The sequence below is a fragment of the Neodiprion pinetum genome, chromosome 4, assembly GCF_021155775.2.
Source record: "Neodiprion pinetum isolate iyNeoPine1 chromosome 4, iyNeoPine1.2, whole genome shotgun sequence".
Taxonomy (NCBI): Eukaryota; Metazoa; Arthropoda; class Insecta; order Hymenoptera; family Diprionidae; genus Neodiprion; species Neodiprion pinetum.
This window is the reverse complement of record NC_060235.2, coordinates 2,591,542-2,615,333: the sequence shown is the minus strand read 5'-3', so window position 1 is coordinate 2,615,333 and position 23,792 is coordinate 2,591,542. Positions and strand designations below refer to the sequence as shown.

The window sequence follows — 23,792 nt, the reverse complement described above, 5'->3', positions numbered from 1 at the left end:
CACTCCATGGGTAGAGCGACAGAGAGGGGGAGGGAATTATTATCTTCCGACCTTCAGAAAACAGATTTAAATTTCTCCTGAGCGTCGTGCGGCATCAGTCGTTTCCGAGCAATCGAAGAAAGATTACGTGTTCTTAGTATCAGTTCAACATTCAGACCGCGTTGTTCGATCTGTGAATTTCCACCATAATCATCTGTGAGTAATACACGAGGAGCATCGTGTAGCCTGCAGAGAAACAGAGTTACTAAAATAAAAACATCCTGTGAACGTTGAAGGTCAATTACGTGTCGCGAGTTTCCGTTGTTTTGTGTAACTTCTGATTTCAGTGAATTCTATTTTTGTCTCTGTGCGTCGAGTGTCCATTTTATTATTATTTTGGCTGATTTTCGGCAAATGCGCAGTTGCATTGCTATCAATTAAGTTTATTCGGTCGGTTTAAACAGACAGTTATAGCACAAAAAGCGAGTGTAGAATCGTGTGTTACTGCGGTGCGGATTTTTGGATAATAAGAGATAAGTGAACATCTGAATTGTGTAAAAAGTGCGTCGCTTCATCAGTGAACCTGAGATGCTGCAAGACTACTACAAGTAAAAGTGTGGAGCAGCCCAGAGTTGAGGTACTTATATTACGAATACGAATAGTTATTTTAATTATTGATTGATAATTCAAGGTGGTACATATAAATCCGAACTTTTGTTCTTGAATAACATGCAATGCATTAATATTGAACTAGGCAACAGTAATAATTAATTTTTAAACTGAAAAGCCAATGTATTAAATTTATTCAAATATTCTGTTTTGTTTTTTACAGATTTAAGCAGAGACTTCCGAGTAACTTTTCTATTTCTCGGCAACGTGGGTGAGTTTGCATGTGTTAGGTTACGGGTATTTCCCTGGGATTCCTCAGTCACGTGGCGTGGCGGTAACAATTGTTACACAAATCTTCGATTTCTTAGTTGCTTGGATAGGCTCATTCACGATCGCAACGTGCTTGACTTTCAGCCGAATAATTTTTATTTTTTTGGCAATTTCATTTACCGTAGCTTGCAAGTTAGAAATTTTACACGTTGCTAAAAGTGGAATGAGCATCGCGACAGGTAACCATCGCTTACTCGGCACTCGCGAGATCGAATTGTTTTGCAACCGATGTAATAGTCTACGTTTGAATTTACCGATGATGTCGTGTAAGTGGTGGGTTAACCTGAGGTTTGAACATATTCAATTATTTACAATATTGTTAAGTCGATCAAATTTCAAAGTCTGGCATAACGTAACGTAATCCAATTGCATCTTATATTATATATAATTTTCAATCTTTTAACAGCCATCAAGTATTGATCAACTGCAGACTTAGCTCGCTTAGAAAAATGCTAATTGGCATACAGGATGTACTAATCAATTTTATAAAAGGTTAATGTACCGATAGTCTGCCAACATTTACTAAAATAATACGTACAATACTAAAGTTGGTGAGATACAACCGCGATACTGTATTCTAAGTAGGCAGACTACGATACAAAAACATTTTGCTCCCTACAGATAACCAATGAAAATGTAAGTCAATGACCACGGCGCAAATGATAAAGAATGATATGTGTTGGAAAAAATGGAGTATCGTCTAGATCGAATATAGGTAACCGGGTAGGTAGGTGTACGTTTTGGGATCCGTCGCGGAGTTTATGCATGTGTGTGTGATAGTCTCTCTTTTCCGTTGGGTGGTTACGTTGGGAAACAGGCAAGGGTAGGAAGGTCGCGATGTACCGCGATGTTACTAACTTTTGTAATCCACAGGGTCAAACGATCACAGAAATTTTGTCCCAAAATACTCCGTATTCGAGGTTTTCGACCATTTGTAAGCATTTGAATATTAACGAGATTGAATGTTCCATTTCTTTTCACTCTGCAACTATTTTTCAATCGTTATTCAACTCAATTATTTAGTCATTACCGATCACTATTCCATTCAATTGATCTCTGTGATCGTCGGCATGGGCAAAACGCATCTCTGGACCATCTATAGCGTTCCGTGGTACGCTAGATGGGGAGAGATGCTGAGCTCGAAGACGTCGCGTCGAAGAGGACCGCCGACCGTCACGCCACACAATAATGCATGCCCTCCAACCTCCCTCCCAATTTCGATTCGAATTGTAATCTGAGAACAACAATCCGCATAGCAATGTATCGAATTCAAAAAGATGCAGATGTGGATTGGGGTTCTACAGAAGTTTTCGGAGAAGTCCCAGATATTCCAAATGTTTTGACAGTTTAATCTGTCGCGCCTTTTTGCGCGTAGATTAATCACGAGAATTGGACGCAGCCTTCTGCGCGTAAATTAATAACGGGAATCGGACACGCCTTTTTGCGCGTCGATTTTGCAAACGGTGTATAAAAAAAGTTATGCACTTTCGACGTACTGATCTTTCACCTCTTCGGTTAATTTTTTGACGAATAATAATATTTTCAAGTTCCACAGCGCCTTTTGCGCGTGGACTTGATACCCTTCAGTTATGAGAGAAAGCGCGGAATTTGAAAGCCGACGCTGAACGCGCATGAACAAAATAATCCCGGTAGTGCGTACTAGTATTGAAGAACCTTGGCGTAAGTATTTATGAAATATATCTGAAATGTACAGAAATACTCGTTTAACTGATCGTATTATTTTCTGTTTCAGGGTAACAAAAGTAATTTTTTAATAAATGCACTGAGAGCTATAAAATGTTCAGTTGAAAAAGATATTCACTTTAACAATTCAAAGCAAAAAGAGATGTCATGAGATGATTCAAAAAGTTTAGATTTTTTTTTATTCATCAATACAATTGATAATTGAAGCAATTAATATTAAGGTGAATGTCATATTGGACTCGACTTATTTATTATTAGTGTGTATGTGATCGTGCTAACCATACTTTCGTCTGTTTCAGCTAATAAAACCATTTTCTGTTTCAGCTAACCAAACTTTTTGTCTGTTTCAGCTAATCAAACCTTTTGTATGTTTCAGCTAAGCATATTTTCTGTCTATTTCAGCTAGATAAAACTTTTAAGATTGTTTCAGTTAACCAAAACTTTTGTCTGTTACAGCTAATCAAACCTTTTGTCTGTTTCAGCTCATTAAACTTTCTGTCTCTTTCAGCTAATCAAACCTTTTATTTGTTTCAGCTAATCGAACCCTTTGTCTAATTTCAGCTAACCAAACTTTTTGTCCGTTTCAGCTAATCAAATCTTTCGTCTGTTACAGCTAATCAAACTTTTTGTCCATTTCAGTCAGTTGAACGTTCTGTCTCTTTCAGCTAATCAAACTTTTTGTCTGTTTCTGCTGATCAAAACGTTTGTCTGTTTCAGCTAATCAAACTTTCTGTCTCTTTCAGCTAATCGAACTTTTTGACTGTTTCGGATAATGAAATTTTCTGTACATTTCAACTTATTAATTTGTTTCTTTTTTCGTTAATTATATTTTTTACTCATCAAAGCTAAGTATATTTTTGTCTCTATCGATATATGTCACTAATTATATTTTTATCTGTTCTAGGTAACTGAGTTTTATTGACTATATTGACAAATTAAAACACATATGAACTGAAAAATTTCGAACAAACTGCGAATATACGCGAGTACAAATTGACTTGGAAAAACAATTTACCATAATTGACGTGTGAAAAATAGTCATCTGGAATTTTTCGAAGAACGTAAGATCGATCTTGCAAGTATTCTCCGTGGAGTAGGCCTACTGGGGATACCACGTAAAAAAAAACACGCCGGGTGCTCTACCGCTTGCGGTGGTGTGGAAACGAGCACAAGTGAATTTATTTTCACTGGTCAAATACTAAGATATTGTAGTTTTTCAAAGGACAATTTTATTCTTGCGTAGAGTTAACTCATTGTCAATAAAACTCACGCCTCGATAATGTAGAACGCATGCGGGGAATCGTAATACTTTCGGATTTCTCTAGTTTACTCAGAGTGAATTCTACGTAAATACATTTATCTTTTTGATAAATTTCGTTTCTTAATTATAGTCAACAAGTTGCATATACCTTTGGCAATTTAGTAACTCATTAACGTTTTAACAATGTCTCCTCTTCACTTTGTGAAATTCTTCTACCTAAGTCTGCAAAATTTGCAAATTCTGGATGCGGAGATCTATGTTAATACTTCAACAGATCAAAATATTGTCTCAGAAAAAACCAATGGATTATGGGAAGCAGAACACCCTTGCAGCTTCCGAAAGGTCTTACAACTTTTTATCCGTATTTGTTTAACAGAGAATTCGGAAAATTCATCTTTAAGTGATATCAGTCGTTAGTTTCTGATATTCTATATATAGTATTATTACACAATTGTATCCTCTGGGTAATATTATTATTAGGGGTTACCAGAAAAGTGCTAAAATTCCGGATAAAATAGTATCGACGTTGTCGGGAATACGTATTATCAAACTCGAAATTTCTAACAATCAACACGGGCATGTTTCACGTGATTAATGTCAACTACCGACATTTTAAATAACGCGCTTCACGTCCGATCCCAGTGTCGCTTCTATTGTTGTTGTTTTTTTTTTGTCCGTGCTTTGCCGTGCTTGTAATTCATCAACTGCACAATGCGTGCTATTTACGTTCTGCCGTTTGTATTCTCACGTTAAACTTTCTTTCGCTAAATTATGAAATTTGAAATTGCTTGAGATAGTGAACACAATATCTATGCACTCAACCAGTTAGAATTCATCATTGTCAGACCTCAAGTAAGATATTACTGTAAGTATAGTTGCAGTGTGTATTTGTAAGAGGTTATGTTACCAGCTCGATAAGTTCAAACTTGTAACTTTGTTGACGCGAACCACGAACGTGAAATATTATTAATTCAGGAATCTGTCGTGCGGCACAGAATGTCAGAAATCAACGAAGAGCGTGAAAAACAACTTCAAGACTTGAATAGCTTCATTCAGTTGTCTTACGAACAACTAACCAGTGTTGTATCTTCGCTAGGCTGGACCATAGAGAGCATTTCAAACGAGGTATCTCAGTTTTTGTTTCTTTCAAATGATATTTGACACTTCACACGTTTCTGAATTTCTGGAAATTCACTTAATTCAGAGCCAGACCACTGTTGCTTGCCCGTTTGATAATGGTCATCGAGTCAAGGAAGCTAGTCTTGGAAAGCATTTGGAAAAATGTCAATGGAAAGCTGAAGGGTACACGGAATATGATTTACCCCTCTCAGAGCCTTGCCCATCTGTTGATCCTTCATCTTCCATTAAATTTGGTAACAAAACTCGAACTGATATGCTTATAGATGCCTTTTTGTTTCTAAGAAACAGTTGTTCTAAATTTATTATTTGTAGATGAACATCTGCAGGATGAGGTATTGCTAAAAGCTCGCGAACAAGATCCTACAATGCATACAGGTTAGTGGTATACATTTTATATCTTCCATTTCTCTCTCATAATAATAATGTATCATCCAAATCCGTTTATCGCTATTAATTTACAACAATGACTCAATATGATGATGCCCCAACTCAGCTTATAGGTATATTAAATATTGCAATTTTTTCCAGAAGTATATCAGTGTTGTCCTTGGATTGTGCTCAATATATCCTTTTTGATATCCTTTTTATAAAGAAAAATGGACAATAACGTGCTATTTCTTGTCTGAGAAAGATGTAAATAATTATTTAGCATTGACCAGTCACGCAAAAAAAAAAATTGTAAAAAATTTGCTTTATACATGACGTCATGTTTCTCAATCAAATATTCTGATGCTATCGCAACAGCAGCAGGTATCGGTGACAGATTAATTCCTCGAACATCGGACAGACTCACAGCAAGTTTCACTAGCGATGAGAGAAAAGCTGTTTACGATTACGTTATAGCCAACACAATTACGCCTGACATTGGATGTGACATTGCTGATATGAATAACGTGTGAGTTGAATAATATTTCATCAAACATGATGTTTATTTCTAAGAATAAATGATAACGTTACATTATTTTATTCAGAACCAAGAAAGACAAAGATTCTCCAAAAACTTCCCTCCTTGAGTTACTAGCACAGGAACGTAATTTGAAACGAAGAAGAGCCAAGCATCGAGGTGTTCATACAAACAAAAAATCTCAAGTTGAAATATTACGAGAAGTGATCAATCAACAGATGGAAATGTATGAAGAGTACATCACTGATTCCTTAATAAAAATAAAGCCCAAGTCTTCTGTTAAATTGGAAGCTAGTTCGTCAGATTTTCACACCGATTTTGATAAGAAAAATCTAGGAAATAAATATTCCTCCGAGTGGCCGAGAAAAAGCTCCACTAAAAGTGACAAAAAGAAGAACTTTTATGCGTTTTCGCCGGGCAAAAAATCCCCCACACAGAATAATGACCTCGATTGTGTCAAGAGAAGAAACAGGTCTCTGTCCCGAGGTAGTGAAAGACAACAGCACCACTCCAGACACACGAGAGGTCGTTCAAAGGAAAGGAGTCGGCACCAGGATGTGAGTCGTAGATACCGAAGAAGGGAAGAAAAATCGTGGAACAAGGCAGAAAATAATTATCAAACAGAGGAGGATAAAACGAAGGAACGAAAAAAACGAGGTCGGTCGCGGGAAAGGAGTGAAAAATATGTTGAGAAATCACGGCGACATGAAAAATATGATGGTGGTTATTTCTACAAGCATCAGCGTGTACGTGATACGTCTAAAAATTCGAAGAAAAACCCTTGATTATATCTCTTCATCATTTACGAGCATTGAATTAGATTCGACATTTGATCATTATTACGACTGTACATTTAGTTAAGAAACAAAGTCGAATCAATAACTAAAGAACGAGGGATAAAAATATGGCAATAAAATTGTTTTAAATCAGATCCGAATTCAAGTTTCACCTGTATGATAACAGTATCATCCGTACTTTGTCAGCAGTTTTTGATCGATGTAATCTCATTTTATCAGCCTTACTCTAGGCAACCCGACGTACTGCAATGGTAATGACTGCAACCAACAGCATCTGATGCAAACTTCAGGTAGATCCTAGAATCACGGGTCGCGTTTATTGTCGAGGTTGAGGACTCTTGAGTTCAAAACTTCGAACGTTGTGTTGACGTGTTTGTGCTAAAGAATGGATTCAACGTTAAAAAAAAGTGGTAAAAAACACAGCACTCCTGTCTTGTATCAAAAAAATTTGGAACTATATTTTCCACTATCCGAAATACGATCGGGAGATACATCAACCTTGCGTGATGCGATTTATAGCGACTCGGACGATGGCGAGCGAAAATCAAAACAAACGCGCAGAAGAAGACTGATTCAAAACACCAATTTGTACGCTAAAATCAACAAGATTAACTCGAGCTCTGATTCTGAATATGAAACTTTCTATGAATGCGAAATAAATTCTTCGAATAACGAACGGCAGGTCACCAGCCTACTTCATAAGAAGACAGAAAATTTTTACGAAAGCACACAGTCTGATACGGATGTCACAATCCCACAAGTCGTTATTGCATCTCCTCAGCCTGGGGAATTATTTTACTCTCCAACGCAAGATATTCGCAAACACTATGGCGAATCGTTAAACTATCAGTCCAATGAATCACCACTGCATTTACAATATTGGAATTCTCCTAAGTTTCAGAGGCGTAGGTATTAGTTCTGCAGTTTTGCAATTCATAGAATACATTTGTTAAAATGTCTTGCGTTCCAGCACCTAACGTCTTGTTGTTCTCAGAATTTCAAGATCCTAGGCAGTACAGAAGCTATTCTGGACCTGGAAGAAAAGAGCGGTTGAGCCCATCTAAAATCTCATTTTCCCCCAAGTGGGCAAACCCTGTCCCATCCAAATACAGTTCACCGAGTCAAATCCCACCTGTAGTTTGTGCACAGCCAAAAACTTCACCTATTTATGAAACGAGACGTGGTACCTCTGGATCTGGTTCAAAGAATTCACATTGGAATCGCTGCAAAATGCTTATAGCTCCGTTTCCTGAGAAAAAAAAACGTGTGGTGCGTGGGAACAGAAAAAAAGAGGAGTCGTACGATTCGAAGAAGGAAAGCTGTGGATCAGTTTCAATGATACCAGTTGGAGCTAGGAAGCGGAGTGATAAGCGTAAGCTTCCAATTCAATCTAGTACACATACATCTTGTGATAATTTATTGTTGGGATCACCACTTCAAAAGACCAGCAAAATGGACCAACGGCATCGTACAGCTGATCAAAATCACAAAGGCGAAAGCTTGAAAAATGATAGCAGTTCCAGTTCATCAGAGGCAATTATATCCCATCCTCAGAAATCAACAATTCAAGTCATATCAAATATCAAGATAACAGATGGGCGATATGAAAATTTCTTAAAAAAACTCTACTCTAAACTTGATTGAATCAGAGCTAATCACAAATCTATTCTGACTTAAAATAAATGGGTTGTTATTACAAATATTAAAAAAAAAATTACATTCATATCAAAATTCATGATCAACTAAAAATCTGGTTTATTTTGTGTATCTTTTTTTTTTGTGGAAATTATTTTGTTTAATTTTCAAGGGTAATTGTTAATCGTTATGTGAAAAGAAGTTGAATATAATATATTTATTTTTTCAATGTAAGTGGAACAAACATCTACCTGGTTTTGTATATGCACTTATTTTAAGTTCTCTTGCTTTTGATTATATTAGCTGTAACTTGGCTTCCGTGAACACTTATTAGCAGCCTTGTGTATGGGAGGTTGCCAGTAAAATTTAAAATAATTAGTAAAAACTGGCTGTGAAAATTATACTTGTCGGTAATGTAACGTTTGAGCCAAAATTGTATGGCAAAGAGTCTTCCCATTTCTTGCAGTTCCTGCTACTCAAAACTTGTGCGCAAATCATTTGTGTAGTTGCTGATTGGCGATATTGTTTCCAGTTTATGATAGAACTGTGCATTTTACACTCTTTCAAAAACGACCTATGTATTTAATCTTACATCTCTATAACTTGTTTTATGCCCTATACAACGAGTTCTGTTGGAATATTCATAATGAAGTAATGAATGATTAGTCACTCATTCAGGCAAAGGTACTTTCAACATTCACATAACTAAAAATCCTGAATAATATAATAATTATTTATTTAATTATAACGTACTTAAAACCTGTGCGAGACACAGATAGATAATATAAAATATTAAAATTTCAAACGTTACATGTATTATATGTTTCGAATTGAAACTAGTATTGAAAAATAATATTTATATATTTACGAATAGAAATATTAATAACATGAGTTTTATCTCTACGATTAGTGATGAGCATTGATATAATTAGGCAATATATCCATAACAATCTAAGTTATAATGCATCATGTTTGTATTTGAAATTGCTGTACAGAGTAAAATTTTGTTTATCATCAAACTGAAAACAAGTTGTCGAACATTTGGTGGAACCTTTGATAGGATTATGTCAAAAAGTACGGAATATGAACCGAATTTAGTTCAGGGTCAGAAAAGAATTGCTAATCGTAAATGGGACAATCAAATCACTGGAAAAGTACTGGCAAAAATGTTCGTGATCTAGAAAGATTATTATGAAAAATGTGATGTTACGTCAATGATGTCATACTAAATAGAATATCCGATGCAATTATGAATTTTTTTGGCACCTATTTCGGCTTTCTAATTTATTTGCTGACATATTACCATTCCTAACTTTAACCAAAGTACGTGGTTTCCACAAATAGTTTAGCGCAAATTTGATAGACACGTACTAGTATCAATACACAAGCTTTACATTTAGATTCACGTACGTAACGTTGAAAGTAAGATTACTTATATCGCCTCTAACAATTTATGATATTAATTCAACACATGGCTATGATAATTTCGAACGTATTCTCAGTTATCTTATGTTGCCAAGTGTTCAGAAGCGAATGAATGAGAGGAATTACTTTTATTGATATAAGTTTGTATTGTATATCACTGTAAACTTCTGTATCATTTTCTAAACTGTTGTTTTTCTTCTCCATGTAAAATAAAATAAAAGTAAATTTTGTAATAAACTAACCAATGAATTTTTCAGTTACGTATCGTAACGATTAGGTAAGTTTTATATTTATCATTATAATAGATGTATTATTACTGATAATAAACTACACACAGGGCACAGGAAAACAAATTCGAACTCACTGGTGATGAGACAAATTAACGACAACAGAGTCAGGGCGGCTAGGTAGTCTAGTGGAGTAAGGCTCCGGTCAAGCATCTCTAGACGCCAGGTTTGATTCCTGGCTCCGTCGTTAATTTTTCGAATTTACATTCTTTCGATAATAAACTACGTTGGTCGACAACCAGCCGAGTTGCAGTAGCAATAGGTATATCTTACTAGATAATCCGATTGATTCCCTAAGCACAAAAAGCTGGGTATAGAACATCACTAATAAGAATACAGCATTTTATAGTTGCGGTATACCACTGACTGTGTAATGTTAAATAATAATAAATAATAATAATAATAATAATGGCACAGCTAAAACAACAACTTTGCAATACACGTGCAACACGGTACTAAGCTCAGACAACACCAGCAAGTGGCTAATTCACTAATTAAGTGAAACATTTGATGGTTCAATAACGGTTATAAAGACTGTAAGTGAATTCCAGGCGCATTTACGTCTTTTAGATGGATAGATCAAGATGTATAAATATCCAAAAGTCTTTTGTCAATATGATGTCAAGATAATTCAATTCTTTTTACGATTCTTTTGAGCTCTTGGCATCTTTCGACCCTCGAGAAGTATCCTTATAATCTTTTTGCTGTTCCCTAGGCTCTCTGGAATCCCTGTCCTTAAAATCTCTCTGTGAACGTTGGCCTCGATACTTGCGATTTCCCTCACAATAATAGCTGCCACTGTTATGGTAGCCTCGTGGTCTATGTTGAAACGACGGATAACTGAAGCTTTCAGCTTTGTTTGTGCTGCTGCGGAGCTGTGGTAAGACCGTACCTCCTCCATTTGCAGAATCCTGTCCTTGTTTGTCGTGGCGACCGCGACCTCTGTACTCAGAATTGTGGTCAAAGCTGAATGAAAAAAAGTAACTTATCGATAGTAAGACGCTTATGACTTTCCCCTTGAACTAGTATTATAGAATTTCAAACAGTAAACACCTGTTATTTCCTCTAGAGCTGTGATACCAGTAACTTTGATTGTGCAATGGTGGAAATCTGTGAGAATTTTGGTCCTGTCCTCCCCCTCCACTGCTACCCCCGCCTTGTCCTCGACTTCGATGTCCGTTACTCCCATGATTACGTCCACTTGTGTTTCCATTACTTTTATTTGCTGTTGCCTTCATGGCAGCTATTTCTCTTCGCTGATCTTCGTTTTCCCGACGTAAGCAAAGCACCATTGCTTCTGCATCTTCTAAGCGTGCGGCAAGGTCTGCTTGAAAAGCTTGCACGCCACTCCCTACTTGAACACCAACTTCGGCAGCAGCTGGCTTCTCTGCCAAACGCTGTAGCGAATCTAATTTCCTGAAATAATACGAAGCTTATATAAACTTCTTTCTCACTGAATCACAGTGTAATTTTTAGCTTGGTTTTCAGAAGCAAACTAATGTCATTTACTTTTTCTCCTGGTCAACAATTCCAATCAAGTATTGATTTTGCGATTTTGCTTCTTGAAGAGAGACTTTCAGGTCTTGAAGATCACGTTCCAAAAGTTCAACTTGAAGAGAAGAAACATTTACGGAACCTGGGCTGCCCTGAAAGTTTTAACGATTTGTCACATTTATATTTAATTTTACTTTTACCTAACATGTCAAAATGTCTTTTGCAAATACTAAACGTTACTAATATTTTTACAGACCTTGGACTTGGCAAATCCTGCTACAGTATCTTCCGGAGATGAAGGGTTGCTGACAGTGTTCACTGGACCATTTGAAAATACAAGTTGAAACTGCAAATCTGGTGAAATGGAGAAACTGGGATGAAAGAAATATCTTATGAGATCCAATGAGTGATGGACGAAAAAGGGCCTCTTGTCGCCAACAAACCTCTGTTTCTTTGACGCAGTGTTTCTACTTCCTTTTGCAAGGCAACTAGTATTGCTTGATGTTGCTCCTGCAGAAATTTCATGTTTTGCTCAAGCTGAGCTGCTCTATCTCCGCTCTCATTTGTTTGCTTGTGATGTACAGCCAACTCATTTCTGTTGGCCACTGCAACGAGTTCAGCATGAGGCTTCTTTGTCTGTATCAAAAGTTTTAAAAGTATGAAGTATTAGTAGTATTAGCACTCAGAATTTTTCTACATCCTCTAGATGCAAATAAAATTACCGGAGAGACAAAAGATGCAGTGAAATAAACGAATAGGAGACTTACTTGTGCAAAAGGTACTGTCGGCAGTTTAACGAGAACCTTAGACGTCATCGCTATGATTATTGTTTTCTTTTAAATGAATTTGTCAGAGGGTTAACAAACTTTTTAAATCTGCAACGCGACCACATCCAATTTTGAATCCAACGAAATCATGTCGAGGAGTATAGAGAATTTGAATCTAACAAGGCCTTGATTGATTCATATGTTATCGTTGCTGCATTCACGCGTTGAGAAAGTCTTTATTATTTTCAACCTGTAAGTAATAGCTGTTAAAGTCTCTATCTTATAATGAGTTTGTCATGCAAAAATATTAAAGTAATTAAGATATCCTGAAGAGATTGGTGCTGTGACAAAGAATGTGCAAAAATAATTATGTCAAGTCGAATTACAAAATTATAAATACGTTTTGACATCTTTGTGACGATACGGCAAAAATTTTGATACCTGTGAGCAGAACAGGTAAGTAAATACATAAATACATACATGTGTGTAAATGAAATCTTGACAAAAGTATAAAAAAAAAAAAAAAATGCAAACAAAGAAAATTATCCAACAACAAAACGTCTCTCAAAAGAATTGTCAAGTCTACTGAATTCGCCTGTACCTAGTGATGTTGGAAAATAGTCTGTTGCACTGCTCGTTTTCTTTGCCTCTTTTATTTATACTTTTTACTTTTTGGCACGACGTACGTTTTCTGTGATACGCGATACGATCTGTAACGAATAAAACACCGGGTTCTGTGACAGACTAGCACAATGCTGGAATCCTCGCGCCTTGAATAAACGAGGATTGAAAATGCCGAAAGTATTGATCCGGGCAAACTCAGTTCTCGTCGACACAAGGGGACGACTGGGCACTACTGTTTGCTAACTCCCGATCTATCGCCCCTAATTTCTAACGTAGACTAAAGTGATTAGAAATAAATTAAAAAAAAAAAAAATGTCTACCATATAGTCTGCACGAAGATGATCACTTTTATTTCAAAGCATATGTTATATTTTTTTAAATAAAACTGCTAAAGATCGGGTGAACAATCGTTTATCGGGGATTCCCGTTCAGTCGATCGGAAAACAAGAACGTTGATTGGCTATCGAACGGGGTGGTAGTTGATTCATGGGGTGAACGTAGTTAGATGGTAAAAAGTTTTAGTCTAGTTTCACGATCTGTGTCGAGTCTTTTACGTTCGCGGGTTTACGTAAACAAGAGAATTTTTATTTTATTTTCCAACACACACCTGTCACTCGAAGCAGCGTATTTTTACCGCACGTTAATCGACGAAAATATATTTTTTCTTTCGGTTTAGACAATTTGATATTCACCATTTTCGAACAGAGACCTGATGTCATTTAATTACCCCCTGAAGGTTTCTACGCGCGAGGTGTAACGATTTATAAGTATGTCATTCCTACTAAAATCTATGGAGCAGTTCAATTATCTCAGCAACAAGGAGAGGGAGAATTTTTTCTTATCCGAAGATGATGACGAAGATGAATTTGACTTCAAGGTAGACTTAATTGCAATTCACTCTAGAACGATATTTGTTTTAATTTTTTACGACTTGGCAATTCTTTCACGTGCCTCGGACTTGGAACGCCTCATCAACTGACCATTGATAAGGGAAATAAGTAACTAATGCTCTGTTTCCACCCCACACAGTATGTTCCTGCGAGTCAGTTCAAAAATGTTGTGAAAAATGTAAGGAGACAGAAAATTAAAATGAACGATGAACGGAAATGGAACTCATTTGTGAAAGAACAGCAATCGCTAGAGGAATCAGAGAACATACTGACCAACTTAGATCCTCTGGCGATGAGGAACATCAAAGAATTTCTGCGCGAGAATGTTGGCAATGTTGATAGGGAGCTGAAGAGGCTCGAAGAAGATGCTATGCCTGAAATAAATCAAATTTTCAAAAGCGTCGACACTGTAAAGAAGCCACAGACTCACACTGTGGTAGGTATCAATAGGTCTTCATCGAGAAATCCAATGCACAATTCAATCTTAGTGATAAAATAACGTTTCAGGTACAGGCATTGGTGAAAGCACCAACGACAAAGGAAACTGGTACAGGAAGTTCGAATGTCTTACTTACTATTCCAGAAGAGCATAAACTGCATAACACGCGCAGCAAATTGGACAAGCCGAAGTCCAAGCATGAAAACAACACCAGGAAGTCATCCTCAGATCATATGGTACTGAGAAAAAATCAATCAAGGAAATTGCTCCATGTAATGGATGATTCGGAGTATAATTCCAGCCCAGAGCAGAGCCCAGATAGAGTCAGTGATAAGGCAGAAGATTTTTATGCGAGACGGGATCCAATAGTAGTCCAAAGAGTTCTTGCTATTCAAAAAAAGATTTCCTCGGTGTTAGATGAGATTTCATTCCAATTGGACAGAATTCCGCTTCCAGATGGCGACAGAGATCTTTCTCGGAGACTCCAGCGTGTTGCTGAATTTTCCGTTAGATTTTCCAGATATTATTTGTACGACTTGGGAAGACAAATAACAGACATGCAGCAACACATTCGCGCTATGTCCCCTAATGCGCGACCAAGACCCTGTCAAAGGAGCGTTGCCTTTCATCTTCAAGCCATTAGTCAGAAGTTGATCACTGCGCATCAGATATTACTTCAAGGTTTGAGTGCTTATTGCAAGCATATACCGACTTCCATTGTTAAGGGACACCCTGGCAAGCTGAAAGAAATCCTGCAGGTGGTAATGGACCTGAAAGATATCTGCAACAAGGTTAAAATTACCTCGGAGCATTATGGATCTGGAGATGCAGATATGCAGCCGCTTGTGAGTTGTCACATTCGTTTTTAGTATTTGCCAAATTATGCATGAAAGCCTTGCAGATGTTTTCGGTAATAATGATCTCTTGTGTTGACTGAATAAATTTAGATCAATGAGACTCATAAAAAGTGTGGCGTCATTCTCTCAAAGCTGCAACTGAAAGGCCTTGGATCAGACGATTCACAATTAATGAGTCATACAACCCCATCTACAACAGCTGCTGCACAAACATCTTCACGATCCAGACGAAGGTGTAAACAAAAACGATTATCTAGTCGGCTCAGCATGTATAGCACGGAAGCAAATGTTCCAAAGACACACACCACCCGAAGATCAAGTAAGTTAAACATAATTACAATGAAGATTAAATCAGACTACAAATGAATGGAGTGATATTTACGGTAAAGTCTAAGTGATTTATCCAATGTCTTATCTCCTTCCCCCAAATTTTTACAGGCACGTGCTTTTTGAAGGAAAAAAAATACTCCAATACAAGTTCAAAGTTTATGCAGTACAATCGTTTAGCAACTCCTAAGCAACCAAATCCGAGTCCTGCAACTGTTAAATCGTTGCCCAAAGAAATAACTAGAATTCATCCTCAAAAAGTAAGACGTCCTCAGAAGGAGGATAATATCAGAACAATGATGGACATGTTACCACCGGCAGACTCTGATGTTGTAAGCAAAAATCGCTCAACAAATTAGATTCTCTTATTACAGGTGATGGATCAGTACCTTCCATAATGTTTATTTCATTATCCAGAGTAGCAGTATTGATGCAGTGCCGATGAACAGATATTTTTGTACGAACTTGGTGACTGAAAAACCTGAAATGCCTAGACAGTTTTCTACGAGACCCAAAATTCCATCACATAGGACAACTAGTAAAGAATTGCAGAAGGTAAAAAGCAGCAAAACACTCATGGACGATCAAGAGTTGACCAAAAGAGTTACCATGATCACAGACGAACACTTATCATCGCTGGTACCTGTTATCGCTGATCTCATGTCTGTGATTACAAGCAAGGTGAAATCTTTGGATGGTTAAATTATATTTTACTAGGATTTTTCCGTAAATTTAACTTGATAAAAAAAGGAAAGTTTTCGTCATAAACTTTTTATTTTTGCAGCAAAACGACTTTGAAATAAGGCCGGTATCATCAACTTCAATGGAAACGCTTTTGGAATTCTTACAAAAATATCAATCCCCACAAAGTGAAGCGACAAAACCAACATCGCTCAGTTGCAATCGGTATTTTTTATTCTTACTTTATCAAATAAAATTCCTTGTCTCATGAATTGCATGTAACGAGTTTAGAACATATTTTTGAATAGATCCAAAGAAATCAGAAGTGGTTCGAAGAATATGCAGTTAATATGTGTGCCGTATGACGAGGAAAAGGATAAGGAATCGAAATGCAGTGATTACCCTTGTGAAATAAATTTGGAATGCTTGGACGAGACATCAGAAGTTCCTGAAGAAGTGACGACCATTAATTTATTCAATATAGAAACTAATTTAAAAGTATTATTGATAAGTTGCACATTTATTCCAATTTACAGGAAACCACGCTCAGAATAGTTACTTCTACTCACGACATAAAGAAAAGCCCAGTGCAACTAATAGCACCTGTATCATTGGATTTTATAATTTCTGAATACCATCACAGATACAAATCCTTTATTCAGGCTAGTCCTATGTATTTGAGCAATACGAACAACAAACCGTGGGATGTTGTTGCATGGTAAATACGACTGAATGACATATTTTACGTTATAGATTAAGTTCGTTCAAAGATCCAAATCAGTCGAATTTCAATTTAATTCCCTCTTTGTTTTCTCTTTGATCCAGGATCGCTGACAAGCTTGTGGATGAATTGATAGCTGAAATATCTAAGGAACTTCAAATGGATAATATTATAAAGAAAATGTTTGATTTAGAATTTCAGGAGTTCTAGCAGCTAAGCAATTCTGTGCACGTGGAAAGATAACTGGAGAGTGGAAGCGATGTAGAAAAAGAACAATGCGAATTCTGAGGAATTGTTAAAAAATTACTAACTTTTGTACCATCATTTTACTTTTTTGTAAATAAACTATTATGTTTTCCATTTAATGCGTGAAATAAAATGTAACTGTTAAGACCTCTTGCCAAAAATTGAAATTTCGCGGGTCATTGTTAGAAAAACAAAGAAACGGCAGTTTACGATTTTTGAAACATTTGAAACTCGTAATTCGATCAATCGATGTCCGCACGTTGAGCGTATTCAAATGTTTTTCTTGAAGTTCGAATAATATTTCGCTGTTCGAACGCCGATTATTATTCGAAAGTGAATAGAACCCTCAGGAATAAAGAATATTTCAGATTCTTGATTAAAAACTTTAGATAGAGCAATTGAAAAAGTCCTTGAGTAATAATGGCTGGAGTACATAGATTAACATTAAGCTCCTTGCAACCAGAAATAAAAAATTCCTTAATCATTGGTATAATAATCAGTAAGCAGGAAGTAAAGATATTCCAAGCGAAAAATACGAGCTGTAAGTAAGCTTTTATTATCATTATCATCACAAATATTTGATTCAGTTATTCGCGGAGTTTAATTTTGTTCCATATGTTTTCCATAAGGTGTTTCAATATTTTACCACATCATAAAATAATTGATCAGCCTTGACGTTTTTATTACAGTCAGTACAGGGGAAAGAGGCGTGTGGAACTTCACACTGAGAGATTCCGTCATAGATTTTGCCAATGTGACAGTATGGGGAAGCAAAGAGTACATCGAAGGATTGTACGCAAATTTTCGTATAGGACAAGTTGGTTTGTACATATTGTTCGAAGAAATGATTAGACAGTATCTCGACAAGATTTTTTTTCAAAAAGTTTTATTTCTTCAAACGTTACAGTTGAATTGGTTAATCCAAAAATCAGTCTGCGTCAGGGCAACGACAGGGGAGAAATGTTTGTTCCATCTGTCTCGTCTCAATTCAATATTACCCTGAATCAAGGAACTTCGGATATGCACATCCACAATTCCCCAGATCGGGCTAAGTACGTTAGTTTGCTCACGCTACCGACAAAAAATCTTAATCAAATACAGCCGTTGGATGCTGTTATGAAGAATATTGAACAAATGAAAAATGAGCATGTCGATATCATGGTCGTTCTCATGTCGGTAAGTGCACCAAGCAGAAAATAAATCACATTCCATTGTAGCGCTTCATAGAAGAATATTTGATAGGCACAAGTTAATAATTGACTCGAATTTTGCGATGCCCACCTACTTAGTTGCACATACACCTGTAAGTAATTTTTTCAGATGACTCCAATGCGCCAGTTAACAACAAAAGATGGAAGAGATACAGTGTGTCGTGATATTGATGTAAATGATGGTTCTATCGAGGCTTCAGTGAACCTACGTATTTGGGGAATTGACTGGGTAGAGAGGGCAGAATTCTGGCAAACCCGCCACACTGTCCTACTCCTAGCAGATGTCCTCATTACTTTCAACACGTTCAAGAAAAAGATGGCTTTAACAATCGGCACGTAAAAGGCCACGAGCAAACATTACCTAATGTGAATAATATCTGTACATCAGAGTTGCATTTAATATTATAATTTTTTTTGCTTTTCTCAGGAAGGAAAACTTTGATTACGGAAAATCCCAATGTTTCTCAAGCTCAAATCGTTAGGGCTGCGATTCGACATTTACCCGAACAACCTCTGATATCTGGAACTTCAGAAACTAACCGTAATCAATCTTATTATTGTTGTTGAAGCCTTATACAATTACAATGAAATTTTATGGAAATAAAAATGTTTCCATGATTATTTTGAACTATTCTAGCAAGCAGTGTCACAAATTTGATGACTGTGCGACAGATTTGTGAGAAAGTGGAACACAACGAATCCAATGTTGAACAAGTACTGTTCACAGCTCTTATTCATGTAGTCATTAACCAGATGAATTTTGAACATAAATCTGTTGTGTCGACAAAGTGGCAAGTACTTTTGCTTCAATGTAATCCACGTAACATCCAAACGATTTTTACTAAAGATTCATTGTTTATGTTTCTAGTGCGCTATGTAAGAAATGGGTACAGCCTGATAAGGAGTCTTGCTTGAATCCCAATTGTGCATGCGGCAATGGGACACGAACGCCTGAAAATGTGTCCCATTTCAACTTCAAGTTGAACGTAAGCGATCATACCGGACACCTCGTTGGTTGTAGATTAATTGGTGTTGCTGCTGAGGATTTTCTCAAGTGCACTGTTCAAGATTTCAAGGTAAGACGACTTGTCGATAATTGAAAAGGTAAACTTTAATACAAATTTAAAATATTTTGGTTCAGGGAATGTCTTTGAAAGAGCGGGACGAACTGAAGTGGCACTGTCTGCTGGAAAAGTGCAGCATTGTACTGCAAGTTGTTGGCCCGACAGCTTCGTGGCCTTCACCTGTATATAATGTCCTGTCAGTGAAACGGCTTGAAGAAAATATGCGACCTGGAGAAAATGCAAGCACCAGTGGATTATATTCTTAAACAGAGAGTGCAAAAAACTTGTTAACCAACGAAAAAATTTTGAGAATGGACAGTTTCAATAATTGATTCAATAACCGATCGTATAAGAAATGACAAAATATTTATTCGTATTTTTTTTTTTAGTACATATATATCCTTCAATACATAATAATACTTTCCTGAAATATTGAATACATATATACTCAACGTTTTGATTTGATTTTGAACCTGAAAGTAATCACTTGTTTCAGCAGTAGAGGTTTAGGCAAATTCCGTATCAATTATGGTATATAATACATAATAGTCTTTCAATGTATTAAATGTAGCTTACTGGATACTCTGGTGTAGATCTGTAATATTGTAGTTAAAGTTACAAAATTGGCGTGTGGAGTTCTTCTGGATGGAATGGAACATTCCTAATATTTCCTGGTAGTACCATTGGGACCACTTTTATGCGAAAGTCGTAAGGAAGAAAATCTTGACAGAATTTATAGAAATCGTTTCTAGTTTTTATTATTCCCAGATGAGCCATTTCTTTTATTAAATCCTGTACATTTTCCTTATAGTTTTCATATTTTTTACGTCTGATTACCAGTGATACAACGTCACTTAATAAAGTAATAAACTTTTCAGACCGAATCCTGGCTTTGAGTTTGTATTTGGGTTCCATTTGTTTCCACAAAAATTTATACAAGTGATTGGTAGCCCATAGTTTGGGTCTTGGAAGCTTTGGTCTTTTATACACTTTTCCATCCACAATATAAGCTTTGTTAGGTTCCACTAATGGTGTTTTACGCTGGTTTCTGATAGGATTCTTCTGGCTTGCCAATTTTTCTGAATTAGTAACAGCAGCCCTCGGCTTTGCAGTCTTTATAAAGTAGGATTCAATTCCACTGTTCTGTGGCAAACCAAATTTCTTCTTCAATTGTTCAAGTGCACCTTTTAGGCGAGCCGCTTTTTCAGGATCTGTTTGAGTACTCAGTTGCGCTCTCTGTGACAAATCAAGATGCTGAGTTGATTCTCTTTCATTGTGAGAATCAGAGCCTGTGTTTTTTTCTATAACATCTTGAGCAGCGCTAGTGGCTCCAAAGTTCCTTTCAGAGCTGCTTTTATTTTTGTTGCTGGAGAATACTCCCTTACTTTTTCTTGTCGTATCGCCATTGATTTTCGGCAATGATTTAGAAACTTCCCCTACGTTCTGTATCTCTTTCCAACTAGTGTTCACACTAGGCTGAAATTCGTCATTTCCAGAAATTTCTTGCAGCTCAGGCAGCTTTGATGAACTACGTGTGACTACTTTTGTAAGACTGACAGAACTCTTGGAGATAACTTCATCTCTAGTAATATCTTCACGATCTTCCTCTTCATCAGAAGTTATCATTAATCTAATGTTGGATCGCTCCTCTCTTATTTCATGATCGTATAGAGAATTCCTGTTACTTGCAGCACGTGACTGGCTAGCAAATTCTTCTGGGCCAGCGTTGCTTTTGCTTCTAGATTGACGGATTGGTAATCTTGGTGATGGACGTACTGGCGTGTCTTCATCGTAGTTTCTAGTCATGGATTGTCTCTCAAAATCAGACTTTTCTGATTCGTACCTCGAACGTGTACGAGTATCAATTTTTTCACCTTCAGGAGTCTCAGAGTAAACAGGAGAACTGGAAGATTCCAAGGCTTGTGCAAACATTTGTTCCTGATTACTTTTTCGCTTTTTACGAAGAAAAGTCCCCCGTGATTTCTCGATACTGTCTTCTGAATGTAAATCCCTTTGTGGTGCCAGAATGTTGCTTTGTGAACCTGTCGAAAAAATTAATTGTCCAACGTCGATAGATGTGAAGATTATTAGATTAGTTAGATTACTCGAACTTTGTATAAAATGCCTTTCGTATTGATTCCCACAACCCATGAAACTGTAGTATCAGACTTTGATTTAATAAAAAGATTTAAAGTTTACCTATGATTTGAGATGGCTCAGTGCCAGATTCAGTAATTACTTCATTTTGATTTGACTTCACTACCCCTTTATTTGAAGACCGATCACTCAGCTGTTCGTCTTCACTTTCATCGTTTAACAATTCAGAAAAATTCAGTGTTTTTCTCTTCCTAGTTGCTGTAAAGATGGTACGCTTCTTACGGGGTGATTTTGCTTGTGGAGATTTCGAAGTCCGCGAACTGATATCTACAATCAAATGAGAATGTAGAATATCATATTTACGAACATTTTCAATACCAATAATTTAGATTTCACCTGCCGAACTGCTCAAAAAATAGCTCTATACCTGTAATTGTTTCCTTCTGAATTGACTTCACCACCCCTTCATTCGAAGACTGATCACCCAGTTGTTCGTCTTCACTTTTATCATTTAATAGTTCAGAAAAATTTGGTGTTTTTCTCTTCCTAGTTGCTGTAAAGGTGGTACGCTTCTTACGGGGTGATTTTACTTTTGGAGATTCTGAAACTCGCGAACTGATATCTACAACCAAATGAGAATGTAGAATATCATATTTACGAACATTTTCAATACAAATAATTTAAATTTCACCTGCCCAACTGCTCAAAAAATAGCTCTATACCTGTAATTGTTTCCTTCTGATTTGACTTCACCACATCTTCATTTGAAGACTGATCACCTAGCTGTTCGTCTTCACTTTCATCAGTCAATAATTCAGAAAAATTCGGTATTTTTCTCTTCCTAGTTGCTGTAAAGATGGTTCGCTTCTTACGGGGTGATTTTGCTTGTGGAGATTCCAAAACCCGCGAGCTGACATCTATGACCAAATAAAAATGTAAAAAATTACATTCATGAAGATTTTCAACATCAATAATTTAAATTTCACCTGCCCAGTTGCTCATAAAATAGCTGTTTACCTGTTGATGAATTGTTCTGTAACTCATTGCGGTTCTGTGACGATGGACGTTTTAATTTCAATGTTTCTGCACTGTTAATAGACAGATTACTGTGATGGGCCACTATATTTTCATGAGGTGAGCTACTAATCGAAATCGATTCTTCTAATACATTTTCAAAAACATTGGGCAAATTGTTTTCAGGATTTTCATTAAGGTTCTCAGACACTCCTATTGGCGTAACTTGTCTTCTTTTTTTGAACGGCAGCTTCCGGACCTTTTCTATACTTTTACTAGTATCAGAAGTCGATGGGGAGACACTTGTGTCTTGCTTATCTCTGTCCTGAGTGGACCGATCACCCTTTTCAGAACTAATTGATACTTTTGATGATTCTAGTACATCAGAAAAAACATTCTTCTGTAAGCTCTCTCGCTTATTATGACGCAGTCTAGACTTCTGCTTAATCAGACTTTCGTCTATGGATGAAACATTCGAGATGTCTGAATCTGGCACATGGTTTTCTGGAATTGATAATTTAATTATGACACTCAAACAAGTTTGCTTTATTATAACAGTTCTTCAAGTATTGCATGTGCAGTCAACTCTAAGGAATGGTAACCATGGAGTGCCTTGTAGTGAAATCAACTGCATTTAGTTAAAAGCAAGGCTGTAGAAGTATTTATAAACTTGGGCTTACTCGACACATGGCTTTTATTCCTGGCAGCGGTAGATTGAACGCGCTTATGGGGTAGAATATCTGGTGTGTTATCGAGATCCTTCCACCAGGACTTTCGCAGCGGTGTTAAATCGGGCTCAGAATTTGAATCAAGTGTCGTTACCTCATTTTGAATTGCACTGAAGCGCTTTGATGGACGTATGCTTACGGAATTATTTTCCAATTCTCGAAACCACAATGGATTACCTTAAGATACAAAGTTTCGTTCTGATGTGAAGTCACCGAGGGATGATAGTTGTTTAGTATAAAGTGACTGTCAAATCAACTCACCTTCATCGTCAATGTCGACGTTTGAATCGGAATCGAGTACGCCAGAAATTTCACTCTGAAAGCTTTGCCTGGTACGTCGTCGTGAACTTCGACGGTCCGAATATCGCTTAGACATCTCCAAGTTTTTATCTAACGTTTTCGTCAAGTTTTCACGGTAAGATAAGCTTTTGATCGAATACAACGTTTTTACGTAATTTCAAACATTGTTTTCCTTCAGCTGAGTGATTTGCGAGCACTTGCGCACATGGAAAAAATCTGGGTGTAGATGGTTGACAGTATTTGTAAACTAATGGCGGTTTA

The 23,792-nt window shown here is 36.7% G+C and overlaps 5 protein-coding genes and 1 long non-coding RNA gene across 10 annotated transcripts; 4 read left to right on the top strand and 2 right to left on the bottom strand.

Annotated features, from left to right (window-relative positions):
- The first annotated feature begins 4,557 nt into the window (after window positions 1–4,557).
- On the top strand, window positions 4,558–10,025 carry LOC124216971 (U11/U12 small nuclear ribonucleoprotein 48 kDa protein). Of its 4 annotated transcripts, XR_011177057.1 has the most exons (7): window positions 4,558–4,748; window positions 4,879–5,008; window positions 5,088–5,256; window positions 5,336–5,398; window positions 5,768–5,918; window positions 5,995–7,629; window positions 7,719–10,025. XR_011177057.1 is itself a non-coding variant. In XM_069135833.1 (6 exons), the coding sequence occupies exons 2-6, from the start codon at window positions 4,880–4,882 to the stop codon at window positions 6,710–6,712; spliced, it is 1,227 nt and encodes a 408-aa protein (XP_068991934.1). In that variant the 5' UTR covers window positions 4,558–4,748; window position 4,879; the 3' UTR covers window positions 6,713–10,025. The 4 variants fall into 4 exon arrangements, 3 of the variants coding, with proteins under 3 accessions (XP_068991934.1, XP_046478107.1, XP_046478106.1); XM_069135833.1 differs by having other exon boundaries at window positions 5,771–5,918; window positions 5,995–10,025; XM_046622151.2 differs by having other exon boundaries at window positions 5,995–10,025.
- LOC124216973 (uncharacterized) lies at window positions 9,629–14,211 on the bottom strand. Of its 2 annotated transcripts, none has more exons than XM_046622155.2 (7): window positions 14,120–14,211; window positions 12,333–12,582; window positions 12,009–12,201; window positions 11,822–11,919; window positions 11,581–11,717; window positions 11,125–11,487; window positions 9,629–11,037 (listed from the first exon to the last, which is right to left on the bottom strand). In XM_046622155.2, the coding sequence occupies exons 2-7, from the start codon at window positions 12,378–12,380 to the stop codon at window positions 10,713–10,715; spliced, it is 1,164 nt and encodes a 387-aa protein (XP_046478111.1). In that variant the 5' UTR covers window positions 12,381–12,582; window positions 14,120–14,211; the 3' UTR covers window positions 9,629–10,712. The 2 variants fall into 2 exon arrangements, with proteins under 2 accessions (XP_046478111.1, XP_046478109.1); XM_046622153.1 differs by lacking the exon at window positions 14,120–14,211 and adding an exon at window positions 12,934–13,191.
- LOC138190934 (uncharacterized) lies at window positions 11,078–12,197 on the top strand. Its single transcript, XR_011177059.1, has 2 exons — window positions 11,078–11,347; window positions 11,820–12,197. It is a non-coding gene; the product is annotated as an uncharacterized lncRNA (long non-coding RNA).
- Window positions 13,249–17,236, top strand: LOC124216964 (uncharacterized). The gene is made up of 11 exons (XM_046622137.2): window positions 13,249–13,464; window positions 13,693–13,833; window positions 13,986–14,282; window positions 14,354–15,130; window positions 15,233–15,461; window positions 15,581–15,801; window positions 15,887–16,150; window positions 16,254–16,375; window positions 16,459–16,606; window positions 16,687–16,868; window positions 16,976–17,236. Exons 2-11 carry the CDS (start codon window positions 13,726–13,728, stop codon window positions 17,079–17,081), a joined length of 2,454 nt encoding a protein of 817 aa, XP_046478093.1. The 5' UTR covers window positions 13,249–13,464; window positions 13,693–13,725; the 3' UTR covers window positions 17,082–17,236.
- Window positions 17,237–17,387: 151 nt separating this feature from the next.
- Window positions 17,388–20,307, top strand: hdm (meiosis specific with OB domains hold'em). The gene is made up of 8 exons (XM_046622147.2): window positions 17,388–17,658; window positions 17,807–17,938; window positions 18,025–18,293; window positions 18,438–18,660; window positions 18,756–18,869; window positions 18,966–19,119; window positions 19,197–19,404; window positions 19,470–20,307. Exons 1-8 carry the CDS (start codon window positions 17,538–17,540, stop codon window positions 19,656–19,658), a joined length of 1,410 nt encoding a protein of 469 aa, XP_046478103.1. The 5' UTR covers window positions 17,388–17,537; the 3' UTR covers window positions 19,659–20,307.
- On the bottom strand, window positions 19,976–23,762 carry LOC124216962 (uncharacterized). The gene is made up of 7 exons (XM_046622129.2): window positions 23,493–23,762; window positions 23,184–23,408; window positions 22,507–23,007; window positions 22,212–22,406; window positions 21,917–22,111; window positions 21,592–21,816; window positions 19,976–21,434 (listed from the first exon to the last, which is right to left on the bottom strand). The coding sequence occupies exons 1-7, from the start codon at window positions 23,605–23,607 to the stop codon at window positions 20,008–20,010; spliced, it is 2,883 nt and encodes a 960-aa protein (XP_046478085.1). The 5' UTR covers window positions 23,608–23,762; the 3' UTR covers window positions 19,976–20,007.
- Between the last annotated feature and the right edge of the window lie 30 nt (window positions 23,763–23,792).

What these genes read in the sequence shown, in the direction of transcription:
- hdm (XM_046622147.2), top strand. Translation starts at nt 17,538, where the DNA reads ATGGCTGGAGTACATAGATTAACATTAAGCTCCTTGCAACCAGAAATA. An exon ending in TTTTCGTATAGGACAAGTTG is followed by an intron (nt 17,939 to 18,024) that starts GTTTGTACATAT and finishes CAAACGTTACAG; the next exon opens with TTGAATTGGTTAATCCAAAA. An exon ending in GCACTGTTCAAGATTTCAAG is followed by an intron (nt 19,405 to 19,469) that starts GTAAGACGACTT and finishes ATTTTGGTTCAG; the next exon opens with GGAATGTCTTTGAAAGAGCG.
- LOC124216964 (XM_046622137.2), top strand. Translation starts at nt 13,726, where the DNA reads ATGTCATTCCTACTAAAATCTATGGAGCAGTTCAATTATCTCAGCAAC. An exon ending in ACACACCACCCGAAGATCAA is followed by an intron (nt 15,462 to 15,580) that starts GTAAGTTAAACA and finishes AAATTTTTACAG; the next exon opens with GCACGTGCTTTTTGAAGGAA. An exon ending in CATCAGAAGTTCCTGAAGAA is followed by an intron (nt 16,607 to 16,686) that starts GTGACGACCATT and finishes TCCAATTTACAG; the next exon opens with GAAACCACGCTCAGAATAGT.
- LOC124216962 (XM_046622129.2), bottom strand. Translation starts at nt 23,607, where the DNA reads ATGTCTAAGCGATATTCGGACCGTCGAAGTTCACGACGACGTACCAGG. An exon ending in TCAGAAGGAAACAATTACAG is followed by an intron (nt 22,112 to 22,211) that starts GTATAGAGCTAT and finishes ATTTGGTTGTAG; the next exon opens with ATATCAGTTCGCGAGTTTCA. An exon ending in TGAGCCATCTCAAATCATAG is followed by an intron (nt 21,435 to 21,591) that starts GTAAACTTTAAA and finishes TTTTTTCGACAG; the next exon opens with GTTCACAAAGCAACATTCTG.
- LOC124216971 (XM_046622151.2), top strand. Translation starts at nt 4,880, where the DNA reads ATGTCAGAAATCAACGAAGAGCGTGAAAAACAACTTCAAGACTTGAAT. An exon ending in TTCATCTTCCATTAAATTTG is followed by an intron (nt 5,257 to 5,335) that starts GTAACAAAACTC and finishes TATTATTTGTAG; the next exon opens with ATGAACATCTGCAGGATGAG. An exon ending in AGATCCTACAATGCATACAG is followed by an intron (nt 5,399 to 5,767) that starts GTTAGTGGTATA and finishes CTATCGCAACAG; the next exon opens with CAGCAGGTATCGGTGACAGA.
- LOC124216973 (XM_046622155.2), bottom strand. Translation starts at nt 12,380, where the DNA reads ATGACGTCTAAGGTTCTCGTTAAACTGCCGACAGTACCTTTTGCACAA. An exon ending in CGACAGTACCTTTTGCACAA is followed by an intron (nt 12,202 to 12,332) that starts GTAAGTCTCCTA and finishes CTTTTGATACAG; the next exon opens with ACAAAGAAGCCTCATGCTGA. An exon ending in ACTGCGTCAAAGAAACAGAG is followed by an intron (nt 11,920 to 12,008) that starts GTTTGTTGGCGA and finishes CCATTTCACCAG; the next exon opens with ATTTGCAGTTTCAACTTGTA.